The sequence below is a fragment of the Scyliorhinus canicula genome, chromosome 16, assembly GCF_902713615.1.
Source record: "Scyliorhinus canicula chromosome 16, sScyCan1.1, whole genome shotgun sequence".
In the NCBI taxonomy this organism is placed as follows: Eukaryota; Metazoa; Chordata; class Chondrichthyes; order Carcharhiniformes; family Scyliorhinidae; genus Scyliorhinus; species Scyliorhinus canicula.
In genome coordinates this window covers 54,875,615-54,903,153 of record NC_052161.1, presented here as the reverse complement: position 1 = coordinate 54,903,153, position 27,539 = coordinate 54,875,615, and the positions used below count along the sequence as shown (strand labels likewise).

The 27,539-nt window shown below is 50.3% G+C and overlaps 1 protein-coding gene across 1 annotated transcript in view; it reads right to left on the bottom strand.

Annotated features, from left to right (window-relative positions):
* LOC119950879 (exocyst complex component 6-like) overlaps positions 1 to 26,676 on the bottom strand; it is a 232,849-nt gene extending 206,173 nt beyond the window's left edge. Inside the window, 1 exon segment of the mRNA XM_038773764.1 lies at positions 26,288 to 26,676. Within this exon segment, the coding sequence (XP_038629692.1) occupies positions 26,288 to 26,385 (98 nt within the window). The 5' untranslated portion in view covers positions 26,386 to 26,676.
* Between the last annotated feature and the right edge of the window lie 863 nt (positions 26,677 to 27,539).

Sequence of the window (27,539 nt, the reverse complement as noted above, 5' to 3'; positions counted from 1 at the left end):
CAGTCATCAAGGTGCGGTCCAATTAATTGGGGCCAAGTTCAAGGCCCGCCCAAAAGCGCACGAAACCCCCTTTGGGTATAAGAAGAAGCCCCCCCCCCCCCCCCCCCCCCCCCCCCCCCCCCCCACCCCCCCCCCCCCGAGAGAGAATCGCTCTCTTCGACTCGGCTCTCGAAGCGGAAAGACCCATCCACCAGAAGCAAGTCCAAGGTCAACGCTCGCCATCAGATGGATGACCTTAGCTGTTCTCCTGTTACACCTTCGCACCCAACTGTGGTGAATTATAAACCGAGTAATTCATACCGTGTTCCATTATATGTATTGTGTCCTTGTGGGCTCTGTATACGAGCCGTTGCGCGGCTCTGCCCATAGGGGGAGATGAGGAGTTTGTACTGGGCTCCACCCTTGGCTCCGCCCATGGCTCCTCCCACTAACCGGAAGTATAAAGCGCTGCAGTAGTGAGCCTGCTGCCAGTTCATCTCGTCGCAGGCAGGCTCTGTTGTAAGATTATTAAAACCACTGTTCACTTCCAATCACGTGTCTTGTGAATTGATGGTCACATCAATTTAATAATCTTAGGAAACTTGAAGAAAACTACTATAGAATCAGCCCTCAAACCTGACCGACTAGAACTCGACCCACAGGCTGCAGAGGCGAAATAAATCTTTCTACACTGGCTCAGATGTTTCAAGGCCTACCTGGCTGAATCAAGCACTTCAGAAATTACGGAGGAGCGCAAGGGTGAGCCACCGTATCTCTACTCAACTTAACAGTACTTCCTCATATACGGAGGCCCTGGCCATGCTCGATCGAATGTACGTGAGGCCCATCAACGAGGTCTACGTGCGCCACATTTTTACGACCCGCCGCCAGCGCCCCGCGGAGTCGCTGGATGAATTCCTGCGCAATTTAAAAGCCTGAGCTCGGGACTGCAATTATCAAGCTGTTTCAGCCGCCCAACATATGGAGCTCGCTGTCCGTGATGTGTACGTCGCAGGGCTCAGGTCAAACTATGTGTGCCAGCGGTTGCTTGAAAAAGGGGCCCAGAACTTGGAGGACACTGTAGAGTTAGCTACAACCATCGAGGTCTCGTTCCGCAACCTCACCTCGTTCCCCACGGACCAAGCAACCTCATCCTGGGCCCCCGACCAGCGACTGCCCCAGGCCTGCGCCGTGCGGCCACCCACCCACTAGCCCCAGTGTGCCATTTTTGTGGGCAGCCCCAACACCCACGGCAGCACTGCCCGGCCCGCAACGCGAGCTGCAGCAGCTGCAGTCACAAAGGACACTATGCCCGGGTCTGCCTGGCGAAGAAATCCCCCTCTCCAAACTCTCCCGCAGCCCAGAGCACTGGCTTCCAAAACTCGCAGGCCTGCAGGCCCCTAAATGCTGTGGCCTGTGTGCCGACTCCGCCCCACCAGACACGTGCGACTCATGGGGGCCGCCATCTTGGCAACCCTCCTCCACGCAGCCGGCCACGTGCGACTCATGAGGGCTGCCATCTTGGACGCCATCTTCCTCGCCGCCCGCCACGTGCAATCCACGGGGGCGGCCTCTTGGGATCCATACTCTTCAAACACAAACTCACCTCGAAGACTACGACCTCAGCGGACAGTCATCACGGGGCCACTCCAGCACAGCTGATCGAGCCGCCGACTACCCGCAACTCAGCGCGGTCACGTTGGACCAGTCGCGTCCGAAACACTTCCGCAACTCGAAAATGACCGTTAAAATCAACGGGTACAGTACACCGTGCCACTTCGACTCCGGGAGCTCCGAGAGCTCCGTACACCCAGATCTGGTAAGATGCTGTTTGCTCCCTATCTTCCATGCACGGCAAACTATCTCCCTCGCTTCGGGCTCACACTCTGTTCACCTCCAAGGGCGCACCATCGCAACCCTAACGATTCAGGGCGCCAGCTACTCGAACTTCCAGCTATACGTACTCCCCAAACTCTGCACCCCACTCTTACTGGGACTCTACTTCCAGTGCAACCTCAAAAACCTCACACTCCGCTTCGGCGGGCCCCTACCTCCACTCGCTATCTGCAGTCTAGCGACGCTAAAAAAAATAAAAAAAAAAATTAAAAAAATAAAAAAATCGACCCCCCCCCCCACTCTTTGCCAATATCACTCCGGACTGCAAACCCGTAGCCACTCGCAGCAGGCGGTACAGCCTGCAGGACAGGGTGTTCATCAGAACCGAAGTCCATAGGCTCCTACGTGAGGGGATCATGGAGGGCAGTAATAGCCTCTGGAGAGCTCAGGTGGTGGTCGTCAAGACCAGGGAAAAATTCCGAATGGTAGTGGACTATAGCCAAACCATTAATCGGTTCACACTCCTCTATGCGTACTCCCACCCAGGATTGCAGACATGGTGAATCAGATCGCCCAGTATCGCATTTTCTCCACGGTTGATCTGAAGTCTGCATACCACCAGCTCCCAATTCGCCCGGAGGACCGCCACTACACGGCGTTCGAGGCAGATGGCCGCCTCTTCCATTTCCTCCGGGTTCCCTTTGGCGTGACGAATGGGGTCTCAGGAGCAATGGACCGAATGGTGGACCAGTACGGGCTGCAGGCCACATTTCCGTACTTGGACAACGTCACCATCTGCGGCCATGATCAGCGGGACCACGATGCTAACCTCCATCGATTTCTCCAGACTGCCCAGAAACTCAACCTCACATATAACACGGAGAAATGTGTTTTCAGCACGACCAGGCTAGCCATCCTCGGCTATGTCCTGGGCCCCGACCCAGACCGTATGAGCCCCCTCTTACAACTCCCTCTCCCTCATTGTCCCAGGGCCCTCAAAAGGTGCCTGGGACTTTTCTCTTTTATGCCCAGTGGGTCCCTCAGTATGCAGACAAAGCCCGCCCACTATTTAAGGACACACTCTTTCCTCTGTCAGATGAGGCTCGCCAGACCTTCACCAAGGAGGTCATCGCCAAAGCGGCCATGCGGGCAGTGGATGAATCCGTCCCCTTTCAGGTTGAGAGCGAACGCCTCAGAGGTCACCCTCGCAGCCACACAGGCAGGGAGACCAGTCGCCTTTTTCTCCCGAACCCTCTCCGCTTCAGAACTTTGACACTCCTCAGTCGAAAAGGAAGCACAAGCCATCGTGGAAACTATACGACACTGGAGGCACTACCTCGCAGGTAGGAGGTTCATCCTCATCACCGACCAAAGATCGGTTGCCTTCATGTTTGACAACTCACATAGGGGCAAAATTAAAAATGATAAGATCCTGCAGTCGAGGATCGAACTCTCCACCTACAAGTACGATATTGTGTATCGACCGGGGAAGCTCAACGAGCCCCCAGATGCCCTGTCCCGCGGCACGTGCGCCAGCGCGCAAGGCGACCGCCTGAAAGCTATCCACAATGACCTCTGCCATCCGGGGGTCACCCGGCTCGCCCACTACGTCAAAGCCCAAAATCTGCCTTTCTCCACCGAGGAGGTAAAAGCCACTACCACGGATTGCCCGATCTGCGCGGAGTGCAAACCGCACTTCTATAGACCAGACAGGGCCCACCTGGTAAAGGCCTCCCGGCCCTTTGAACGCCTGAGCATCGATTTCAAAAGGCCACTCCCCTCGACCAATCGGAATGTGTACTTCCCGAACGTCATTGACGAGTTCTCCCGCTTCCCTTTTGCTATCCCGTGCCCCGATATGACCTCCCACACAGTCATCAGAGCCCTGCACAGTGTCTTCACCCTGTTCGGGTTTCCCCAGCTACGTACACAGAGACAGGGGTTCATCCTTTATGAGCGACGAGCTGCGCCAGTACATGCTCGACAAGGGCATCGCATCGAGCAGGACTACCAGCTACAATTCATCGAATACCCTGACGGCCGTCAGGACACTGCTTCCCTCTGGGACCTGGCGCCTGCAGGATCCAATCCCACCACTACTACCGACGAGGTACCCCTCACACTACACCCCGCACAACCCTCCGCACCCTGCGCCCCCAGGTTCACTGCCCGTGCTCCGCTCCCCCGCGCCTATGGGTTTCCGCCGCTCCCCGTCGCCAGTCGAACCAGTCAGGTACGAAGCTCGGACCAAATCACCCCCGGAGTCCACCACCACCTCACCGACTGCCACCACCCAGCCACCAGAAGAGGCTGCAACCCCGGTGCTTCGTCGATCCCAAAGGACGACTCGGCCGCCGGACCGGCTCAATTTGTAGACCCATTACCTCCGCCGGACTTGACTTTTTTTATTTATACAGGGGGTGAATGTGGTGAATTATAAGCCGAGTAATTCACACTGTGTTCCATTATATGTACTGTGTCCTTGTGGGCTCTGTATACGAGCCGTTGCGCGGCTCTGCCCATAGAGGGAGATGAGGAGTTTGTACTGGGCTCCACCCTTGGCTCCTCCCGTTAACCGGAAGTATAAAGCTCTGCAGTCGTGAGCCTGCTGCCAGTTCATCTCGTCGCAGGCAGGCTCTGTTGTAAGATTATTAAAACCACTGTTCACTTCCAATCACGTGTCCTGTGATTTGATGGTCACATTACCAACAGCCTCAGATCCAAACAGCGATTGTTCCTCTGACTTGAGTGGGCACCCGAAGTTAAGTATAGGCGTTAGCATTAGAGATAGTTTTTAATGGTATTTTGTGCATGAGTAGATATTACTGTGTGTGTAAATAAATAGTATTGACTTTGAACTAACTAACTGGTGCATTGGTTCTTTGATTGGTATTCGGGTTTGAACCTTGTGGTGGTATCGAAAGATACCTGGCGGCTAGAGCAAACATAAATCAGGATTAAGGAAGGCGACCATACTGACCGCCATATTTAGAACCAGATAAACAGAGCAACAGTAGTCGAGGAGGGTGTGTCTAATGAGTCAGTATGGGTGGAAGTCAGAAACAAAGGAGCAGTCACGCCTCTGGGTCACCTATAAAGACCGCCAGCTTTACTTTGACTCCCCGGAGGAGGCCTGGACTTTTGTCCAGGCAGAGAAGCTGGACTTGAACTTAAGACTGGGGGCTGGGGAACATGGTACACAGCCCGGAGGCTTTGTCCTCCTTGATATCCTTTCGCTTTTTTGTTTTTGGTTCTATTGGACGATATTTTTTTGCTGTTCTGTTTTTTCTTGTCTGCTTTTTGGGACTGTTATCTGTTTACTTGGGTGTTTTATCATATCATGTTGGGATTTTTATTATTTCACTGGTTGTGGGTTTGGGTGGGGTTCGCGGCCCTGTTGGGTCATGTGCCTGTTTTCCCACGCTTTGGGTCAGGGGGGCGGGGCTTGGAATGGGGGCATGGGTTTTTCTCCCGCGCTGGAGACGCAGGGGGCGGGGTCGGCATTGGGGGAATGGATGTGTATCACTGGGGAGGATAATTGGGGAGGCGGGAGCAGCAGGAGTCGGCTGACTTACGGAAGGACAATGACTGGGGTTACGCAGCTAGGGTTGCTGCCAGAATGGCCAAGGAGGAGTTGGAGCGTGTAGAGGGGGTCGGGATGGGGGGTCTGTCGCTGTGGGGAACGGGCTGAGCGGGGGTTCCGCGCGGGCACGTGCCGGATTACGGAAAGGTGATGGCTAGTCGACGGGGAGAGGGGGGCAGGTGGCCCTCCGATCCAGCTGATCACCTGGAATGTGAGGGGACTGAATGGGCCGGTTAAACTGTCCCACATGTTCACGCACCTGAGGGGGCTGAAGGCGGACGTGGCTATGCTTCAGGAGACGACGCACCTGAAGGTGGCGGATCAGGTTAGGTTGAGGAAGGGGTGGGTGGGCCAAGTGTTTCATTCGGGGCTGGATGCAAAAAACCGGGGGGGGGGTGGCCATCCTGGTGGGAAAGATGATGTTGTTTGAGGCGTCGAGTGTGGTGGCAGACAGCGGCGGGAGGTACGTGATGGTGAGCAGCAAGCTACAAGGGGAGCGGGTGGTGCTGGTTAATGTATACGCTCCGAATACATGCGGCGCATATTGGGCCGGATTCCAGATTTGGAGGGGGGGGGCGATTTCAACACGGTGCTGGATCCGCCAGTGGATCGATCCAGTTCCAGGATAGGTAGGAGGCCTGCGGCGGCTAAGGTGCTGAGGGGGTTTATGGACCAGATGGGAGGGATGAATCCATGGAGGTTTGCGAGGCCGAGGGAATTTTCATACTTCTCCCATGTGCATAAGGCCTACTCCCGGGTCGATTTTTTCATTTTAAGTAGGGTGCTGATTGCAAGGGTAGTAGACGCAGAGTACTCGACGATAGCCATTTCAGACCATGCTCCACATTGGGTGGACCTCGTGCTGGGGGAGGAGAGGGAACAGCGCCCGTTGTGGCGCTTGGAGGTGGGAATGCTGGCGGACGAGGCGGTGAGGGGGCGGGTTCGAGGATGTGTCGAGAAGTATCTAGAGGCCAATGATAATGGGGAGGTCCGAGTGAGGATGGTCTGGGAGGCGCTGAAGGCGGTGGTTCGTGGAGAGTTGATCTCCATTCGGGCCCACAGGGAGAGATTGGTGGGGGAGATGGTGAGGGTGGACAGGAGGTACGCGGAGGCCCCGGAGGAGGGATTGCTGAGGGAGCGGCGCAGCCTTCGGGCAAGTTCGACTTGTTGACCACCAGGAAGGCGGAGGCTCAATGGAGAAAGGCTCTGGGTGCGGTGTATGAGTATGGGGAGAAGGCGAACAGGATGCTGGCACACCAGCTCCGTAAGCGGGATGCGGCCAGGGAAATTGGTGGTGTTAATGATCAGGGAGGAAATAGGAGGGGGGGGGGGGTAGACATTAATGGGGTCTTCAGGGACTTTTATGACTAGATCTGTCCGAACCTCCGGCGGAGGAGGGGGGGATGGGGCGCTTTTCAGACCGGCTGAGATTTCCGAGGGTGGAGGAGGGACGAGTGGAGGGTCTGGGGGCGCCAATTGAGCTCGAGGAGGTGGTCAAAAGGATAAGGAACATGCAGTCGGGAAGGCGCCAGGGCCGGATGGGTTCCCGGTTGAATATTACAAGACGCATGCAGACCTGCTGGGCCCCCTATTGGTTAGGACCTTTAACGAGGCAAGGGGGAGGGGGAGGGGGGCTTTGCCCCCGACGATGTCTCAGTCGCTGATCTCCTTGATTCTTAAGCAAGACAAGGATCCCCTGCAGTGTGGGTCATACAGGCCGATCTCACTCTTGAATGTGGACGCAAAAGTTGTTGGCAAATATCTTAGCCACGAGGATTGAGGACTGTGTGTCGCAGGTTATTCACGAGGATTAAACGGGGTTTGTGAAGGCGAGGCAGCTAAACGCTAATATACAGAGGTTCTTGAACGTTATAATGATGCCGGCGGTGGAGGGGGAGGCGGAGATAGTTGTGACGCTAGATGCGGAGAAGGCCTTTGACAGGGTCAAGTGGGGGTACTTGTGGGAGGTGCTGGAAAGGTTCGGGTTTGGGGAGGGGTTTGTCAGCTGGGTGAGGCTGTTGTACGAGGCCCTGATGGCGGGTGTGGCCACGAATAAGAGGAGGTTGGAGTATTTTCGATTGTATCGAGGGGCAGGGGTGCCCCCCTACTTTTGGCGCTGAGGGAGTCGGGGGATTGGAGGGGGCTGGTCCGGAGTGGGGAAGAGCACAGAGTGTCACTCTACACAACGACCTTTTGTTGTATGTGGCGGACCCAGTGGAGGGAATGCCGGTGGTGATGGGGATTCTCCGGGAATTTGGGGATTTCTCAGGGTATAAGCTTAACTTTGGGAAAAGCGAGCTGTTTGTGGTCCACCCGGGGGACCAGGAGGGGGGATTGGGAGGCTCCCGCCGAAAAGGGCGGAGAGGAGCTTCAGGTACTTGGAGGTTCAGGTGGCCAGGAGCTGGGGGGCCTTGCACAAGCTTAACCTCAAGGCTGGTGGAGGAAATGGAGGAGGAGTTTAAGAGGTGGGACATGCTGCCGCTGTCTCTGGCGGGTAGGGTGCAGTCAGTCAAGATGACGGTGCTCCCGAGGTTTCTGTTCCTGTTCCAGTGCCTACCCATCCTTATCCCGAAGGCCTTTTTTAGGCGGGTTAACGGGAGCATTATGGGATTTGTGTGGGCGCACGGGACCCCGAGGGTGAGAAGGGCGTTTCTGGAGCGGGGCAGGGATAGGGGGGCTGGCGCTGCCCAACCTCTGTGGGTATTATTGGGCTGCCTACGCAGAGATGGTGCGCAAGTGGGTAATGGACGAGGAGGGGGCAGCATGGAAGAGGATGGAGATGGCATCCTGTGTGGGCACGAGCCTGGAAGCGCTGGTACCGCTCCCTCCGATGAGGTATACCACGAGCCCGGTGGTGGCAGCTACCCTCAAGATTTGGGGGCAATGGAGGCGGCACAGGGGGGAGGTGGGGGCCTAGATGGGGTCCCAGATACGGGGAGAATTGATGGCGGGTTCCTGAGTTGGCACAGGGCAGGTGTCAGGAGGCTGGGGGACCTGTTCATAGATGGGAAGTTCGCGAGCCTGGGTGAGTTGGAAGGGACGTTTGGGCTCCCCCCAGGGAACACCTTTAGGTACATGCAAGTAAGGGCGTTTGGCAGGTGGCGGAGTTACCTCTGCTGCTGCCGCGTGGGGTTCAGGACAGGGTGCTCTCGGGGGTGTGGGTTGGAGAGGGGAGGATCTCGGAAGCGTACCAGGTGATGCAGGAGGTAGACGAGGCCTCGGTGGAGGAGCTGAAAAGTAAATGGGAGGAGGAGCTGGGTGAGGAGATTGAGGAGGGGACGTGGGCGGATGCCCTGGAAAGGGTGAACTCCTCCTCTTCTTGTGCGAGACTTATCCTCATACAGTTTAAGGTGTTGCATAGGGCTCATATGACCGGGACAAGAATGAGCCAGTTCTTTGAGAGTGAGAACAGGTGTATTTGGTGCTCTGGGGGCCCAGCAAACCATGTCCATATATTCTTGGCATGCCCAGCATTGGGGGAATTTTGGAAGGGTGTAGCAAGGACGGTATCGAGGGTGGTAGGGTCCAGGGTCAATCCAAGCTGGGGACTCGCAATATTTTGGGGTTGCAGTGGAGCCGGGAGTGCAGGAAGCGAAAGAGGCCAGTGTTCTGGCCGTTGCGTCACTATTAGCCCGGCGAAGGATTCTTCTTCAGTGGAAGGATGCGAGACCCCCAAGCGTGGAGGCCTGGGTCAACGATATGGCGGGGTTTATTAAATTGGAGATGGTGAAATTTGCCCTAAGGGGGTCAGTGCAGGGGTTTTTCAGGAGATGGCAACCATTCCTAGATCTCCTGGCAGAACCGGGGGGGGGGGGGGGTGAAACAGCCAGTTGTCGTGGAATAAAACTGGAGATGTTAAGATTCAAAACGGAGGTAAAAAAAAAACATAAGTGTACTTTACCTCAATGCTCGTAGTAAATAAAGTAAATGAGTTGATGGCACAAATCGTGAATGACTATTATTTAGTGGCCATTACTGAAACATGGTTAAAGGATGGTCACGACTGGGAGTTAAATATCCGAGGGCATCAAACTATTCGGAAGGACAGAGTGGATGGTAAGGGAGGTGGTGTTACTCTGTTATTTAAGGATGACATCCGGGCAATAGTAAGGGATGACATCGGTGCTATGGAGGATAAGGTTGAATCCATTTGGGTGGAAATCAGGAATAGTAAGGCGAAAAAGTCACTGATAGGAGTAGTCTATCAGCCACCAAATAGTAACGTTATGGTAGGGCAGGCAATAAACAAAGAAATAACTGATGCATGTAGAAATGGTACAGCAGTTATCATGGGAGATTTTAATCTACATGTCAATTGGTTTAACCAGGTCGGTCAAGGCAACCTTGAGGAGGAGTTTATAGAATGCATCCGCGATAGTTTCCTAGAACAGTATGTAATGGAACCTACGAGGGAACAAGCGGTCCAAGATCTTGTCCTGTGTAATGAGACAGGATTGATTCATGATCTCATAGTTAGGATCCTCTCGGAAGGAGCGATCACAATATGGTGGAATTTAAAATACAGATGGAGGGTGAGAAAGTAAAATCAAATACTAGTGTTTTGTGTTTAAACAAAGGAGATTACAATGGGATGAGAGAAGAACTAGCTACGGTAGACTGGGAGCAAAGACTTTATGGTGAAACAGTTGAGGAACAGTGGAGAACCTTCCAAGCAATTTTTCACAGTGCTCAGCAAAGGTTTATACCAACAAAAGGAAGGACGGTAGAAAGAGGGAAAATCGACCGTGGATATCTAAGGAAATAAGGGAGAGTATCAAATTGAAGGAAAAAGCATATAAAGTGGCAAAGATTGGTGGGAGACGAGAGGACTGGGAAATCTTTAGGGGGCAACAGAAAGCTACTAAAAAAGCTATAAAGAAGAGTAAGATAGAGTATGAGAGCAAACTTGCTCAGAATATAAAAACAGACAGTAAAAGTTTTTACAAATATATAAAACAAAAACAAAAAAGAGTGGCTAAGGTAAATATTGGTCCTTTAGAGGATGAGAAGGGAGTTTTAATAATGGGAGATGAGGAAATGGCTGAGGAACTGAACAGGTTTTTTGGGTCGGTCTTCACAGTGGAAGACACAAATAACATGCCAGCGACTGATAGAAATGAGGCTATGACAGGTGAGGACCTTGAGAGGATTGTTATCACTAAGGAGGTAGTGATGGGCACGCTAATGGGGCTAAAGATAGACAAGTCTCCTGGCCCTGATGGAATGCATCCCAGAGTGCTAAAAGAGATGGCTAGGGAAATTGCAGATGCACTAATGATGATTTACCAAAATTCACTAGACTCTGGGGTGGTCCCGGTGGATTGGAAATTAGCAAACGTGACACCACTGTTTAAAAAAGGAGGTAGGCAGAGAGCAGGAAATTATAGGCCAGTTAGCTTAACTTCGGTAGTAGGGAAGATGCTGGAATCCATCATCAAGGAAGAAATAGCGAGGCATCTGGATAGAAATTGTCCCATTGGGCAGACGCAGCATGGGTTCATAAAGGGCAGGTCGTGCCTAACTAATTTAGTGGAATTTTTTGAGGACATTACCAGTGCAATAGATAGCGGGGAGCCAATGGATGTGGTATATCTGGATTTCCAGAAAGCCTTTGACAAGGTGCCACACAAAAGGTTGCTGCATAAGATAAAGATGCTTGGCATTAAGGGTAAAGTAGTAGCATGGATAAAGGATTGGTTAATTAATAGAAAGCAAAGAGTGGGGATTAATGGGTGGTTCTCTGGTTGGCAATCAGTAGCTAGTGGTGTCCCTCAGGGATCCGTGTTGGGCCCACAATTGTTCACAATTTACATAGATGATTTGGAGTTGGGGACTAAGGGCAATGTGTCCAAGTTTGCAGATGACACTAAGAAGAGTGGTAAAGCGAAAAGTGCATAGGATACTGGAAGTCTGCAGAGGGATTTGGATAGGTTAAGTGAATGGGCTAGGGTCTGGCAGATGGAATACAATGTTGACAAATGTGAAGTTATCCATTTTGGTAGGAACAACAGCAAACGGGATTATTTAAACGATAAAATATTAAAGCATGCCGCTGTTCAGAGAGACCTGGGTGTGCTAGTGCATGAGTCACAGAAAGTTGGTTTACAGGTGCAACAGGAATTTTGTCCTTCATTGCTAGAGGGATGGAGTTTAAGACTAGGGAGGTTATGTTGCAATTGCATAAGGTGTTAGTGAGGGCACACCTGGAGTATAGTGTTCAGTTTTGGTCTCCTTACTTGAGAAAGGACATACTGGCACTGGAGGGTGTGCAGAGGAGATGATTCACTAGGTTAATCCCAGAGTTGAAGGGGTTGGATTAGGAGAGGTTGAGTAGACTGGGACTGTACTCGTTGGAATTTAGAAGGATGAGGGGGGAATCTTATAGAAACATTTAAAATTATGAAGGGAATAGATAGGATAGATGCGGGCAGGTTGTTTCCACTGGCGGGTGAAAGCAGAACTAGGGGACATAGCCTCAAAATAAGGGGCAGTAGATTTAGGAATGAGTTTAGGAGGAACTTCTTCACCCAAAGGGTTGTGAATCTATGGAATTCCTTGCCCAGTGAAGCAGTTGAGGCTCCTTCATTAAATGTTTTTAAGGTATAAAGATAGATCGTTTTTTGAAGAATAAAGGGATTAAGGGTTATGGTGTTCGGGCCGGAAAGTGGAGCCGAGTCCACAAAAGATCAGCCATGATCTCATTGAATGGCGGAACAGGCTCGAGGGGCCAGATGGCCTACTCCTAGTTCTTGTGTTTCTCTTTTGTATATATTGGGGGGGTTGTTCTTTTTGTTCTTTGAATTTTCTGTTACGGTTTTCTTTCTTTTTTTTGTGAAAAAGTGAAAATTTGAAGAAAAATTATTTTTTAAAAAACAATGTACTTGATTTGCAGCTAAAGTAGCACAGTTATAAAATTAATGTTTTGTATGCCATTTCAATTTGACAACGGTAATTTGTCTCTGGAACAGTGCAACACTGAAATAACACAAATAAGACTGAAACAATAAAAGAGGAATTAATCAATGCTTCACAATTCAATTTTTCTTGCTTAATTTTCCTGTAAAAGGCAATTACTCTTGAATTATTCTCACTTCGAGTATCCGGTTTGTGAGAAGGAAAATACTGAGCGCAGCTGGTCAGTTATCACCGCTTCCGGTAGCTAGTATGAATGTTGTTTTACTACTATTGACAAGAACAAAAAGAAAAGCAGCATAACAGAGAAACTGCTGAGTGAGCATTCTTCCTTATAGAAACCGAAACATAACCATCAATACCAAATGTGCAGAAGACTTACTACCATACCTACTATCTACACAAATACTATGGACAAATTTTCCACACTACTCACAGGAATACTACAGACAAAATAAGTCTCTTGCCTGCTAGGTTTAGATTTGTCATGTGTAAGTATTTTTCTGCGTACCGACCAGGCAAATAGTTCCATATATGAACATACGATAAATACGCAATATAAATACTTTGTCATGAACATCGGGTGAAGCATACTGAATGTACAACTACACAGTCGAGAAGGTGTAGAGAGATTAGTTCAGTCCATAAGAAGGTCATTCAGGAGGAGTCTAGGAACAGCGAGGAAAAAGCTGTTTTTGAATTGGTTAGTGTTCTCAGACTTGTGTATCTTCTGCCTAATGGAAGAGAGAATAACCTGGTGGAAGGGTCTTTGATTATGCTGCCCGCTTTCCCAAGGCAGCAGGAAATGTAGGCAAAGTCAATGGATCGGAGGCAGGATCACGTGATAGACTGGGCTGTCTTCACGACTCTGTAGTTTCTTACGGACCTGGGCCGAACAGTTGCCATACCAAGCTGTGATGCAGCCAGATAGGATGCTTTCTATGGTGCGTCTGTAAAATTGGTCAGAGTCAATGCAGACATGCTGAATTTCCTGAGGAAGTATAGGCGCTATTGTGCTTTCTTGGTCAGTGTCGACGTGGGTGGACCAGGACAGATTGTTGGTGACGTTTACACCTAGAAATTTGAAGCTCTCGGAGTGGCAGTTATGCAGCAGTAAGCCACACATTTGGAAGCTCTCGTTTTAAAGAGATTTTTCGGCTCTTTTGAGAGCCCAAAACGGAAATTTTTCGACGTCTCCCGGTGGGGGAAGGTGTGCTGAACGACTTTCCCTGCAGTCCATGACTCGAACTCGGAGTGGAAAGGTGGAAAAAACAGCAGCAGCTCCTCAGAAAAAACGGGGGAAGGGATCCAAGATGGCCACCGACAAAGCTCCAGAGGAATGGAGACTCTGGGCCCAGAAACAACAAACTGATCTCCTGCGCTGCTTTAAAGAATTCAAGGATGAAGTACTGAGCTCTCTGCAGGAAACAAACAGAAGGCTGTCAGAGATTCAGTCCACCCAGGGTGCTGCCATCAAGAAGTTGCAGACGCAGGCCATTGAACGAGAGGAGGAGGCCGTGGTCCTCGTGAATAAGGTGGAGGGGCACGAAGCACTCCACAAGAAGTGGCAGGAACGCTTTGAGGAGCTGGATCACCGCATGAGGCGGAAAAACATGCAGATCTTGGGCCTTGCAGAGGGACTGGAGGGATCGGACCTGACAGCCTATGTGGCTGTAATGCTGAATTCGCTAGTGGGGGCCGGATCTCTCCATCTGCCCTTGGAGCTGGAGGGAGCACACAGGGTGCTGGCCAGGAGGCCCAAGGAAGATGAACCCCCGCATGCGGTGCTGGTGAGGTTCCACCGGTTCAGTGATCGGGAGTGCGTGCTGCGCTGGGCCAAGAAGGTGAAGAGCAGCAATTGGGAGAATGGGGTAGTGCGGATCTACCAGGACTGGAGTGCGGAGGTGGCTAAGCGGCGGTCCGGATTTAATCGGACGAAAGACGTGCTTTATAGAAAAAAGATAAAGTTCGGAATGTTGCCGCCCGCGCGCCTGTGGGTAACTTATTCGGACCGGCATTATTATTTCGATTCCCCGGAGGAGACGTGGGCCTTCGTGCGGACGGAGAAACTGGACTTGAACTAGCGGTTGGGGGTTGCGAGGTCGGCTGTAAGATATTAGTGCTGGATTCTGCTGTTGCTGTGTTCTCTTTTTCTTCTGTTGTTTTCTTCTTGTTAACATAAGAACATAAGTACATAGTACTTTTGCAATTTCGATATGGTTATTTACAGAGGGGTTGTTCTGCTATGTTTTTGTTTTTGTGCTGTGGGACATTGTCTGGGCTGTGTATCTTGAGGGGAGGGTCGGGGGGGTATGTTGTATTCTATGCCGGAGTGGGGGTATGGAGTGGGGCTGATATTTGGGAGCTGCGTCAGAAGGGTGTGGTGGGGCAGTGCAAAGGCGCGGGCTTTCCTCTGGTTTCCCGTGCTGCGGGGCTGGGGGGTGGAGATGGTGACGGGGGAGGCGGGGCCTTAACTGGTTCTTCCCCGCGCTGGAGTGGTGCCAGGAGGGGGGATAGATTGGGGGATGATCCCACTTCGGGAGGGGTCGGGCTATTGGCGGGAGTTTCCGGGGTCAGCAGAAGTTAGCTGACCCACGGAAGTACAATGGAGGACGGTTCGCGGCTGGGAGGGTTCCTGGGGGGGAAGGGAGGGGGGGAAAGGGGAATACCGGGTTGCTGCTGGTAGGGTCAAGAAGGAGCTGGTGGGGGCTGGGGGGACAGAGGTGAGGGGTTGTCGCTATGGGGACGGGGTCGAGCAGGGGGTGCTGGCCTGGGGGGGGCAGTCAACGGGCTATGGCTAGCCGACGGGGGAGGGGGGCGGGACGCCCTCTGATCCGGTTGGTCACCTGGAATGTGAGAGGGTTGAATGGGCCGGTGAAGCGGTCGAGGGTACTGGCTCACCTGAAGGGGCTAAAGGCGGATGTGGCAATGCTTCAGGAGACCCACCTGAGGGTGGAGGGTGGCGGACCAGGTCCGCCTGAGGAAGGGATGGGTGGGGCAGGTTTTCCACTCGGGGTTGGATGTGAGGAACCGGGGAGTGGCGATTCTGGTGGGGAAAAATGTGTTGTTTGAGGCATCGGAGGTGGTGGCGGATAAGGGGGGTAGGTATGTGATGGTTAGGGGCAGGCTACAAGGAGAGAAGGTGGTACTGGCTAGTGTGTATGCCCCAAATTGGGACGATGCGGGCTTTATGAGGCGTATGTTGGGACGGATCCCGGATCTGGAGGCGGGAGGTCTGATCATAGGGGGGGGACTTTAATACGGTGTTGGATCCTTCACTGGATCGGTCCAGCTCTAGGACGGGTAGGAGGCCGGCGGCGGCCAAGGTACTGAGAGGGTTTATGGACCAGATGGGTGGAGTGGATCCATGGAGGTTTGTGAGGCCGAGGGCACGTGAGTACTTTTTCTTCTCCCACGTACATAGGGTCTACTCTCGGATAGATTTCTTCTTGGTGAGTAGGGGACTGATTCCGAGAGTGGAGGAGGCCGAGTATTCGGCCATTGCAATCTCCGACCACGCTCCGCATTGGATAGAGTTGGGGATGGGAGAGGTGCGAGACCAACGTCCGTTGTGGCGGTTGGATGTGGGGTTGTTGGCGGAGGAGGAGGTGTGTAGGAGGGTCCGGGCAAGTATTGAGGGGTACCTTGAGGTGAATGATACGGGGGAGGTTCAGGTGGGGATGGTCTGGGAAGCCCTGAAGGCAGTAATTCGTGGGGAGCTGATATCCATCCGGGCACACAGGGAGAGGAGCGAGAGGAGCGAGAGGGATAGACTGGTGGGAAAGATGCTGGATGTGGACAGGAGGTATGCAGAGGCACCAGAGGAGGGACTGTTGGGGGAGAGGCGCAGCCTGCAGGCTAAATTTGATTTGCTGACCACTAGAAAGGCGGAGGCACAGTGGAGGAAGGCACAAGGGGCAGTCTACGAACATGGCGAAAAGGCGAGTAGGATGCTGGCTCATCAGCTCCGTAAGCGGGATGCGGCTAAGGAGATTGCTGGAGTGAGAGACAAGAGTGGGAATGTGGTGCGGAAGGGGGTAGAGGTGAATGAGGTCTTCAAGGACTTTTACGGGGAACTGTACCGGTCGGAGCCAACGGGGGAGAGGGAGGGAATGAAGAGGTTCCTCGACGGGCTTTCTTTCCCGAAGGTGCAGGAGGAGAAGGTGGAGGGGCTGGGTGCGCCGATTGAGCTGGAGGAGCTAGTTAAGGGGATCGGGTAGATGCAGTCAGGGAAGGCACCGGGGCCGGATGGGTTCCCGGTGGAATTTTATAAAAAGTTCGTGGACCTAGTGGGCCCCTTGCTGGTGCAGACACTCAACGAAGCGTGGGAAGGGGGGACTTTGCCCCCGACGATGTCACGGGCACTGATCTCGTTAATTTTAAAGAAGGACAAGGACCCCCAGCAGTGTGGTTCATACAGGCCCATATCTCTCCTCAACGTGGATGCTAAGGTGCTGGCAAAAATCCTGGCCACAAGGATAGAGGACTGTGTGCCAGGGGTTGTGCATGAGGACCAGACAGGTTTTGTGAAGGGAAGGCAGCTGAACACGAATGTGCGGAGATTGCTGAATGTCATTATGATGCTGGCGATTGAGGGGGAGGCAGAGATAGTGGTGGCGCTGGATGCGGAGAAGGCCTTCGATAGAGTGGAGTGGGGGTACCTATGGGAGGTGTTGGGGAGGTTTGGATTTGGTGAAGGGTTCATTAGATGGGTAAGGCTGCTATATGAGGCCCCGATGGCGTGCGTGGCCACGAATAGGAGAAGGTCGGAGTACTTCCGGCTTTACCGAGGGACCAGGCAGGGTTGCCCCTTGTCCCCCTTGTTGTTTGCACTGGCAATCGAGCCGCTGGCGATGGCATTGAGAGATTCAGAGAGGTGGAGAGGCTTGGTGCGAGGTGGAGAGGAACATAGGGTGTCGTTGTATGCCGACGACCTGTTACTGTATGTGGCGGACCCGGTGGGAGGGATGCCGGGAGTGATGGAGTTACTAGCCGAGTTTGGGACCTTCTCAGGTTATAAATTAAACTTAGGCAAGAGCGAGGTGTTTGTGGTGCACCTTGGAGACCAGGAGGAAGGAATTGGTAGGCTCCCGCTTAGGAGGGCAGGGGAGAGCTTTAGGTACCTGGGGGGTGCAAGTGGCCAGGGACTGGGGGACTCTCCACAAGCATAACTTTACCAGACTGGTAGATCAGATGGAGGAGGAGTTCAGGAGGTGGGACATGCTGCCATTGTCGTTGGCGAGGAGGGTGCAGTCCGTCAAAATGACAGTGCTTCCGAGGTTCTTGTTCCTTTTTCAGTGCCTGCCCATATTTATCCCCAGGGCCTTCTTTAGGAGAGTGACCGGCAGTATTCTGAGCTTTGTGTGGGCACATGGGACTCCGAGAGTGAGGAGGGTGTTCCTGGAGCGAGGAAGGGATAGAGGCGGGCTGGCGCTGCCCAACCTTCTGGGGTACTATTGGGCAGCCAATGTGTCAATGGTGCGTAAATGGGTGATGGAGGGGGGAGGGGCGGCGTGGAAAAGAATGGAGATGGCGTCATGTAGAGGTACGAGCCTGGGTGCCATGGTAACGGCACCGTTGCCTCTCTCCCCCAAGAGGTATACCACGAGCCCGGTGGTGGCGGCGACCCTAAGAATCTGGGGACAGTGGAGACGGCATCGGGGGGAAACAGGGGGCTCGATGGAGGCTCCACTGGGTGGCAACCATCGGTTCATCCCGGGAACACGGATGGGGGATTCAGGGGATGGCAAAGGGCGGGCATCAGCAAATTGAGGGACCTGTTTATTGGCGGGAGGTTTGTGGGCCTGGGGGAACTGGAAGATAAATTTGGCCTTCCCCAGGGGAACATGTTCAGATACCTGCAGGTAAAGGCGTTTGCTAGGCGACAGGTAGAGGGATTCCCTTTGCTGCCCTCGCAGGGGACGATGGACAGAGCACTTTCGGGGGTGTGGGTAGGAGAGGGGAAGGTGTCTGACATCTATAAGGTAATGCAGGAGGTGGAGGAGTCGTCAGTGGAGGAGCTGAAGGCTAAATGGGAGGAGGAACTCGGGGAGCAGATAGGGGACGGGACTTGGGCGGAGGCCTTGGAGAGAGTCAACTCTTCCTCCTCATGTGCGAGGCTTAGTCTCATCCAATTTAAGGTGCTGCACCGGGCCCACATGTCCGGGACTAGGATGAGTAGGTTCTTTGGGGGTGAGGACAGGTGCACCAGATGTTCGGGGAGTCCTGCGAACCACGCCCATATGTTCTGGGCATGCCCAGCACTGGAAGAATTCTGGAAGGGGGTGGCGGGGACGGTGTCGAGGGTGGTTGGATCCAGGGTCAAGCCAGGGTGGGGACTCGCGATTTTTGGGGTTGGGGTGGAGCCGGGAGTGCAGGAGGCGAAAGAGGCCGGGGTCCTGGCCTTTGCGTCCCTAGTAGCCCGTCGAAGGATTCTGCTACAGTGGAAGGATGCGAGGCCCCCAAGCGTGGAGACCTGGATCAGTGACATGGCGGGATTTATAAATTGGAAAAGGTCAAATTTGCCCTGAGAGGATCAACACAAGGGTTCTATAAACGGTGGCAGCCTTTTCTGGACTTCCTGGCTCAGAGATAGGTAACTGGGTCAATAGCAGCAGCAACCCGGGGGGGGGGGTGGGGGGGGGGGTGCATTATTGTAGTGTTTATTCTGTAACTTTATAGTGTGTTAATTTGCGTTGTTGTTAAAATGCTGGGTTGTTCATGGGGATGGGGCGAATGTATATGATTGTTAATATTATTGTTATTTTCGGTATTTTACTAAGGTGCGTTATTGTTGTATAAAATCAAAATTTCTCAATAAAAATTTAAAAAAAAAAAAGAAATTTGAAGCTCTCAACCATCTCCATCACGGCACCATTGATGCAAGACAGGGGTGTATACGACACTTTGCTTCCGGAAGTCGATATCCGGCTTCATAGATTTTGCTGACATGAGGGAGAGATTGTTGTTGTTGTTTCACTACACCATTAGGTCCTCTATCTCGGTTTATATAATGACCTTCACAAGAAAAAAAAGGACAAGATTCCCAGGTTCAGTTGTTACAGTTCAGAAACAACTAGAAAGTCCAGTGAAACGCCCAAGTCACAGGGAACACTGGGAAAATATCAGTATTTTGAACTGCAAGATTCAGCAGCACTCAAGGAGCAGATTTCAAAACCAAATAGAAAAATAAAATTGCTGAATTTTTAAAAGGACATCTTCAAATAATAATCCCCCCCACTCTCAAAGTGATTGAAATATCCACTGCAATTTCCCATTTTTCATCCTCCTCATAAATCTCTTGCCTTCATCTGGAGGATTTTGTTCCTTTATAGGATTAGGTGCAAAAGACATTGTTGGTGTATGTCAATTCACCAGAAAGCAATTATTTGGGTACAAGCAACAGTTTGAGAATATTTGAAAAATCAGACCAATGTCCACTTAAACGTCAGTAAAAATAGCCACCCAAGGGCCTTAATTGCGGTAAGAGCAGGCTTCCTATCAGAGGCCGTGCCCATCGCATCAGTCAGAGCAGGATGCCGAAGGGAATTCTCTCCATGCAATTTCACGCTCCCTCTCCACCCCAACCTCAAATATCCTTGCTGACCCCTTTGTGATACCTTGCCAGCCCTTCTTTCATCTGTAGCCATGATGTGAAGATGCTGGCGTTGGACTGGGGTGAGCACAGCAAGAAGTCTTACAACACCAGGTTAAAGTCCAACAGATTTGTTTAAAATCACTAGCTTTCTGAAAACTGCTCCTTCCTTCACCTGCTCCGAAAGAGTGATTTTAAACAAACCTGTTGGACTTTAATCTGATGTTGTAAGACTTCTTACTGTGTTTATCTGTAGCAGCCAACACTACAAATAGACCTTTTGAAAATCTTCTCCAAATAATAATCTTTATTATTATGGTCACAAGTAGGCTTACATTAACACTGCAAAAGAAGCAATGGCAACGAGGCATTTGTTTTTCACAATGCGAAAGGATCTGGAATGAACTGCCCTAGAGGATGGTGGAGGGAGGTCCGATAGAGGCATGCAAGAGAGAATGGTTATCTAAAAAGGAAAGGTGTAGGGTTAGTGGCACTAATTGCTACTACAGAGAACCGGCACAGACAACAGGCCCAGTACTTCCTGTGCTGTTGCAATCGTGATTCTGAGGATGGCAAAAACTACAGAATTTTCTAATCACTTACAAAAGTCTACAGCAAATTGCCCATAGTTGCAGTGCTGCATATAGCATGGAAAATGAGATGATGCGGATTAACTTTTGTTCCAAAGTTATTCTGAATTGGGGAAGACTCCAGTCTTGATTGTACGGCAAAAATAATGGCCGTTTTTTTTTTAATATAAAAATTTGGAGCACCCAATCTTTTCCTCCAGTTAAGGGGCAATTTAGCATGGCCAATTAACCTACCCTACACATCTTTTTGCACTGTGGGGGTGAGACCCATGCAGACACAGGGAGAATGCGCAAACTCCATATGGACAGTGTCTGTGTGAAGTTTGCGCATTCTCCCCACGTCTGTGCAGATCTCATGCCCACAATCCAAAGAAGTACAGGTTAGGTGGATTGGCCATACGAGAGAGAGACACACACAGAGACACACGGAGGTACATATACATTTGGGTGCCAAAGAAACAATTACAGGAGTTATGTCCAATACAGAGAGGGCAATACGCGAATGGATTTGGTGTTGGTGTTACTCGCTTCTTTGTTCAGCTTTTATAATTGTTACTGCGGATTAAAAAAGTGTAAACTTTTCTAAAAAGTCTGTCATTTTGCCTCTTATCTCATTCCATTCTTGCTTTCCCTCGATTTTGCTTTCTGTATCAGATTTAACGTTGAAATAGACTGTTGACACTTGCTGTTCAGACTTGGCCACTGCACTGCTCATTAATGGCTTCAAATTTTAACTGGTTAAGGAGCTACATGTACAGCTGTGTTGAACTGCAGAATCAGGTTTTTTTTATATTTGAAGTACCCAATTCTTTTTTTCCCTAATTAAGGGGCAATTTAGCGTGGCCAATCCACCTACCCTGCACACCTTTGGGTTGTAGGGGTGAGACCCACGTAGACACGGGATGAATGTGCAAACTTCCACATGGACAGTGACCTGGGCTGGGATTGAACCCGGGTCCTCAGCGACGCGAGGCAGCAGCGTTTGACCACTGCACTACCGTGCCGCCCCAGAATCAACTATCCTGAAGAACAATAGATTTGAGGGCAGCATGGCCACACTAAATTGCCCCATAATTGAAAAAAAAATGAATTGGGCAGATTTTTTTTTTGATTTAAAAAAAAATAGATTTGGAAAAAAAAATGCTATTCTGGTACTATAATAATTAATTCCAGGACATTGACCATTTAAAGACCTCAACAACGTAAGTGGCAAGTAAAATTTCTGCTTTACATGCCAGGTAACAATCATTCCAAGCAAGAGAGATTCTAACCGTGTGCACGTGACATTCAATGCAATTACTATTGCCAAATTCCTCCACCATCAACATCCAGAAACTGAACTGGACTAGCCATATAAATACTGTGGCTAATAAAAGGTTAGAGGCTGGAATTCTGCAGGGAGTAACACCTCTCAACTCCCCAAAACCTGTTCATCTACAAGGCACAAGTCAGGATCTGGATGCAATACTCTCCACTTGCATGACAGCTCGAACAAGTCTACTTGAACAGCACCCATTCACCCGCTTCACAACTAGAACTCAGTGGCAGCATAGTGTACCATCTACCAAATGCACTGCAGCAATTTGCCAGCTCCTTGCAAATCTGCAATCTTGGGTCACCTGGAAGGATAAAGGCAGATTCATTGGAATTCACAACCTGCAAGTTCCCAAGTCTCACACTTTCCAGGTTTGGAACTATGTTGCCATTCCTTCATTCATTGCTGGGTCAAAATCATTCTCCAACGGCATTGAGTGTACTTACACCACATGGACTCAGTGGTTCAAGAAGGCAGCTCACAACCTCATAAGGACAAATATGGACAGACAAAAACGATGGCTTTGCTAGAAATTCTCATTCCACAAAATCAATATAAAAAAGGGAAATGCATGTTTACTTTCCATTTTTTTTAAATGAATACAGTACTATAGACATACATGTTTTTAATAGTTTAAGTAGTTGTAAATGTTCTTATTAGGTGACTAATTTTACTGGCAATTCTCTTTGCTACAGTTTTTCCTTGCTCCGCAGTGCTCAGTTTGACAGTTGCAATTTCTTTTGTGACGGTCTCATTTTTTTTTTCCAGTTGGGCAAGTCTGTCCTTCCATCTGCTTCCTCTCCTGTGCCTACTTGCATCTTCATTTACATTCATTTGCAACTCTCACTTGTCCAAGTAAGGCCATAAGGCTCGAGCAAAGCTTGTCCATTAGAGGGGTGGTGGTGAACAGGCTAGTCAAATGGTGCTGGAACAAATACAGGTGCAAATTAAATGAGACGTTTCTGTAGGAGAGGATTGCGCCAAGGTATGCAGAACTACAGGTTTGAACCAAGTCTTTCCATTGGTACATGCATCTAGAATCAGAGTCACAACACTGGCATCCAGCAGCCACAAATACAGCAGTGGGCCACTGCAAGCAGCAAGTAGAACTTCCATTTCTGCAAGCACTTTCCATGACCTCAGCATGTCCCAAGCATTAGCCAATCATGTAGTTGACGTATAATTTTTTTAAGTTTGCACAAATTTAAATTTAATACTGAAAAGTGTGAAGTAATGCATTTTAGGAGGGGTAACAAGGCAAGGGAATATACAATGAATGGTAGGACCCTCGGTGTTCATGTCCATAAAGCCCTACGGCAGAAGGACAGGTAGACATGGTGGTTACGAAAGTACAAGAGCAGGGAGGCTATGGTGGAGCTGTATAAAAAGCTGGTAAGGCCGCAGCTGGAATAGTGCGCGCAGTTCTAGTCGCCACACTGTAGGAAGTTATTGCTTTAGAAAGAAGGCAGAGGTGATTCACCTGGATATTGCCTGGGCTGGAGCTCTTCAGCTATCAAGAAAGACTGAATAGGCTGGGCCTGCTTTCCTTGGAGCGAGAAGGCGGAGGGGTACCTGATTGAGATATATAGAAAGGGCAGATTGGAAGGAACTTTTCCCTTTCAGAGGAGTGAATAACCAGACAGCATAAGGTAAGGGACAGGAGGCTTAGAGAGGACACGAGGAAAAACGTTTTCACCCAGAGTGGTTGGAGTCAAAAACGCACTGCCTGAAAAGGGTGGTAGAGGTTTGAACCTTCAACATTTAACAGGTATTTAGATGAGCACATGAAATGCCATAGCATACAAGGCTACAAGCCAAGAGCTAAAATTGGGATCGATTGTGGCGCTTGATGGCTGGCACTGACATGATGGGACGAAGGGTCTCCTTCCATATTGTAAAAACGCTGACTATGATTCTGCAAACAACAGTATTTTTGGTGATGGTGATGTTGACCAAGAAAGGTTTACCAGGATGGCAGGAGAACTCTGGTGCTCTTTTCGCACGATCGGTTTTAGAATCGATGGGAGTAGATGGCCTTGATTTCTCTTTTCTGAAAGATGGCACTGACAAATAGCAAGCACTTCTTCAATCTAAGCTGATACCACTATGTATAAGTGCAGCTTGGACCCATGACCCAATAAGTATGCTACCACTAAGCCACCTAGAAACAAAAAAAAAAGAGTGCCCAGAGTCTGTGACATGAAGCTACAACAGAAGCGAACATTGGAATGGGAAAACAGCGCAGATGAAGTCTGAATTGAGAGTTTGTTAGCAGGTTAGAATAGTGGTGTTGACGATACTTGCATGGCTTGGGATCATGTTGCATCCCAGCAACCAGAAATTAATAAGGCTACTAAAATTCCCGCATGCTGATCCAGCCACTGCACTTGAATTTTAGGAGCAGAAGCAGTGCTTCAGAATCTGCCCAGAGATACCATAGCTTCCTCAAGACTGCAAAAAAGGAAGCAGAGCTCGAATGAGGCACAAATGAGGAAGAAGTGGCAATACAGCATTTCAGAAACAGTGGGGAAGGAGTGGGGGAGTAATAACAATTGGGCCAGGTCGAAGCAAGGGAGAGGCACTATAATTCTGAGGAAAGAGTAAAGCATGCTGCATGGAAAGAAGCACAAAACCACATACTCATTTATCAGCTTTGTCTATCCACGCACAACAGGTCATAAGATTACACTGCACCAGAATTACTATGATTGGGAAACAATGACATCTGCCATTCCTAAGACTTGCTCATATATTTTCCATGGGTTTTTGTATAAAGTTACAGAATCCTTTTGTGGCCTCTGGGACCTATGGGAACAGGACAAGCAACAGTGAGTTACAACCTTGGAGAGTTGCTGAACCAGGAAGTGGTTGTTTGGTAGTCAAGACTGGTCGTTAAAAAAAGGTGCTCAGACCGAAATGGAAAAGCACCAGCTATATGGAGAGTTTCATCCATATTTTACAAATACAGGCACTTCAGTGTTCAAAGCATAGTGTTCAAAGCATTCAAATGCTGAGCCAGATGGCAAGCTGCCATCCATATTTGCAAAGCTGATTAAGGAGCAGCACATTTCAACTTCCGGATTGACTATTTTGCTACACACGTGCACTCGCCCGAATTTACACATAAATAATGATGAATGCCGTTAGCCTCTCCATAATTTTCTCCGGGAATTCTGGGCCAACAGCTATAATTATAGCTTTTCAGCATAGTTCATGTTTCCTTCTCAGATTTGATTTTCAGTCTAGCATGGATGCTTCAATCTTCTCTTGTCAAGCAAGATTGCAGCCTGGTGACATCAAAATGTTTACAACAGTAACATTGACATTGTAAACATCCCATGAATTTGTGGGACAAGACACAGCTAAAGAATGCTTATTGGGCATTGACTTTTTGCAGCCTTGGAAATAAAACTAATTGACATCATTTATTTTCCAATGAAAGGTCAAAGATCGAACATGAACTCTCTCTCTCCACAGATATTGCCCGACCAGAGTACTTGAATCCACAATATTCTGTTTCAGTATTTGTTCTCAATTGCCCTCAGATACAAATTGCTGGTAGAAAAATGAAAATGGTTTACAAACCATGAACTGTTAGAGCACTTCAAACAAATTTGAATGTAGTTTTGACAAAGTCATGCAAACTCAACATTAGCTCCCTTTTCTCTCTCCACTGATACGGTCACACCTGCTGCGATTGTGCAGTATTTTTTTGTTCAGATTCCAGCAATTTGCTTTTATATTTGAATGTAGTGTTCAGAACGATCAATCCCAAAATATTACTGTGAAATCTGTATTCGGTGAAATCAACTGCTGATAGTTAAAGTAAATTAAGTAGATTAAATGCATAGCAACTGAACGGAGCTTTCCACAACCTGGTAGTGCCAGAAACCATGTTCCAAATGGCTGTAAACAACACAGGACAGAGCTTCCACACAAATACCCCAATTATGCAGTCCCACTACAGAACATGGTCGCTCACTGATCTGATAACCTTGAGTGCATAATTTTTTCCACTGTAAGGCTGTGGTACCCTCCAACCCTGGGAACGTGACACACCCAGTCCCACTATAGAACATTGCCAACCTGTAACCCTGGAATTGGATGCATGGTCGAGTTGGAACTGTGCACACTCCCGGTGAATAATTCAATCCTGTATCACCAGGAGAAATGTCACACTGCAGCCTGCTGGAGCTGTCCACAGACTCTGTTTACAGACACAGGAATACAGGGCTGCCCAAAGTCCTTGAAGGCACACAAAACTTTGAATATCGAGGCCGCGGGACTCTCGGCCCACAGTCAGCAACACCATGTCCCGAACAAAGGCCGGGCACCAAGGAAACGGGCCGAAGGGCCGCTGGTACCCAGCCGCCCCGGGGGGGGGGGGGGGGGGGGGGGGGGGGGGGGAAGAGAAGACCCAAGCCAGGCCTAGGCCTGGCAACAGCGGTGACTAGCCAGACGAAAGCGGCGCCGCTTACCGGAGTGTCGGGCCCACGCAGGCTGCGTCCGTGCTTTCGATCTCCTGCAGGATCCGCTCGTGTTCCGTGACCGTCTCCAGAGCCTCGGGATCTGCCATCTTGCGGCTCCGGCTCGAGCCGGTGGAGAGAGGGTGGCTGCAGTTGCTGCGGGTTAACGGCTCCCCATGACCCCGGCCTGGACCTACCGCGCCGGCCCTGCCCGGCTCGGCTCCCGGAAACCTCGGGTTAATGTGAGTGAACGACAAGCCGCCGCTCACCGACCAGCTCCCGGATCCAATTTTATTTCGCCGCCGCTTTCACTTTCCTGCCCATCCCGTCCGCGCGTGCCCGAGAGCAACCTGCCGGCGCGCTCCCGGCACTGCGCGGGCTGGTTGGCGGGCGCACGCCTCACTTCACCTGCGGCACATCCTGTGTCCTTGTTTTAATGAGCTATATATAAAAAAGACACCAAAATACATCCAATGTTTAGTGGCGCGCCTCGCCTCCTTTTACACTATTGCACCCTCATTAAAATTGCAGACGGTGGGTCACTATCCAACACCTCGAAACTCACGGGGAAAATCAGGCTGTAGGGAGTAAAATAAGCTGATGAAGCTCCACACAGTAGTGCATCCTTCACAGCCCCTACACAAATCCCATTCTAGATTTAATTTACAGGGGTACACAGTGCATCTGCGATGCATTGCACACAAAAAATACTGATTTCATGTAGGTTTTAAAAGCCTTGTTGTTAAATGGGACCGGGGAAAAAATTAAACTGAACTGAAGAGGTTGGCAGGTTCCCAACTGTGGAGAGGAACTGGACAGCCGTTTCAGGACAGAGGCCGGATTGCAGAACACTGAAAATGCAAGAGCCGTCCAAGCAAAGACACACGAGCAAAGCTCTGCAAGTGGAATGGAGGATGAGTCCTTCAGTTCAGCACACGCCAAGTTCAGAACTGGGCACCGTTACTAAAAACAAACCGAAATAGCAGAGGCCAGCTATTTATTCCTGGGGAGAGAACATTGACGAACATGTTATTGGCTAACAAAGGCGCCATGAGAAACAGTCTGGGTTTCCTTCAGAAGGAATTACTCTTTCTCTCCCCCCCTCCCCTCCCTCCTCCCTTATTTCTTTAGAATGTAGTAATTTGTGTTACGAAATCCGAAACCTTCAATAATATCAGCTAAATAAGAGTAGAAGCGTGAAGGCGTACGGAACGGGAAAGTACATTGTTCTTTCCCTACTGGGTGAATTAGTTTGAAATCCAAT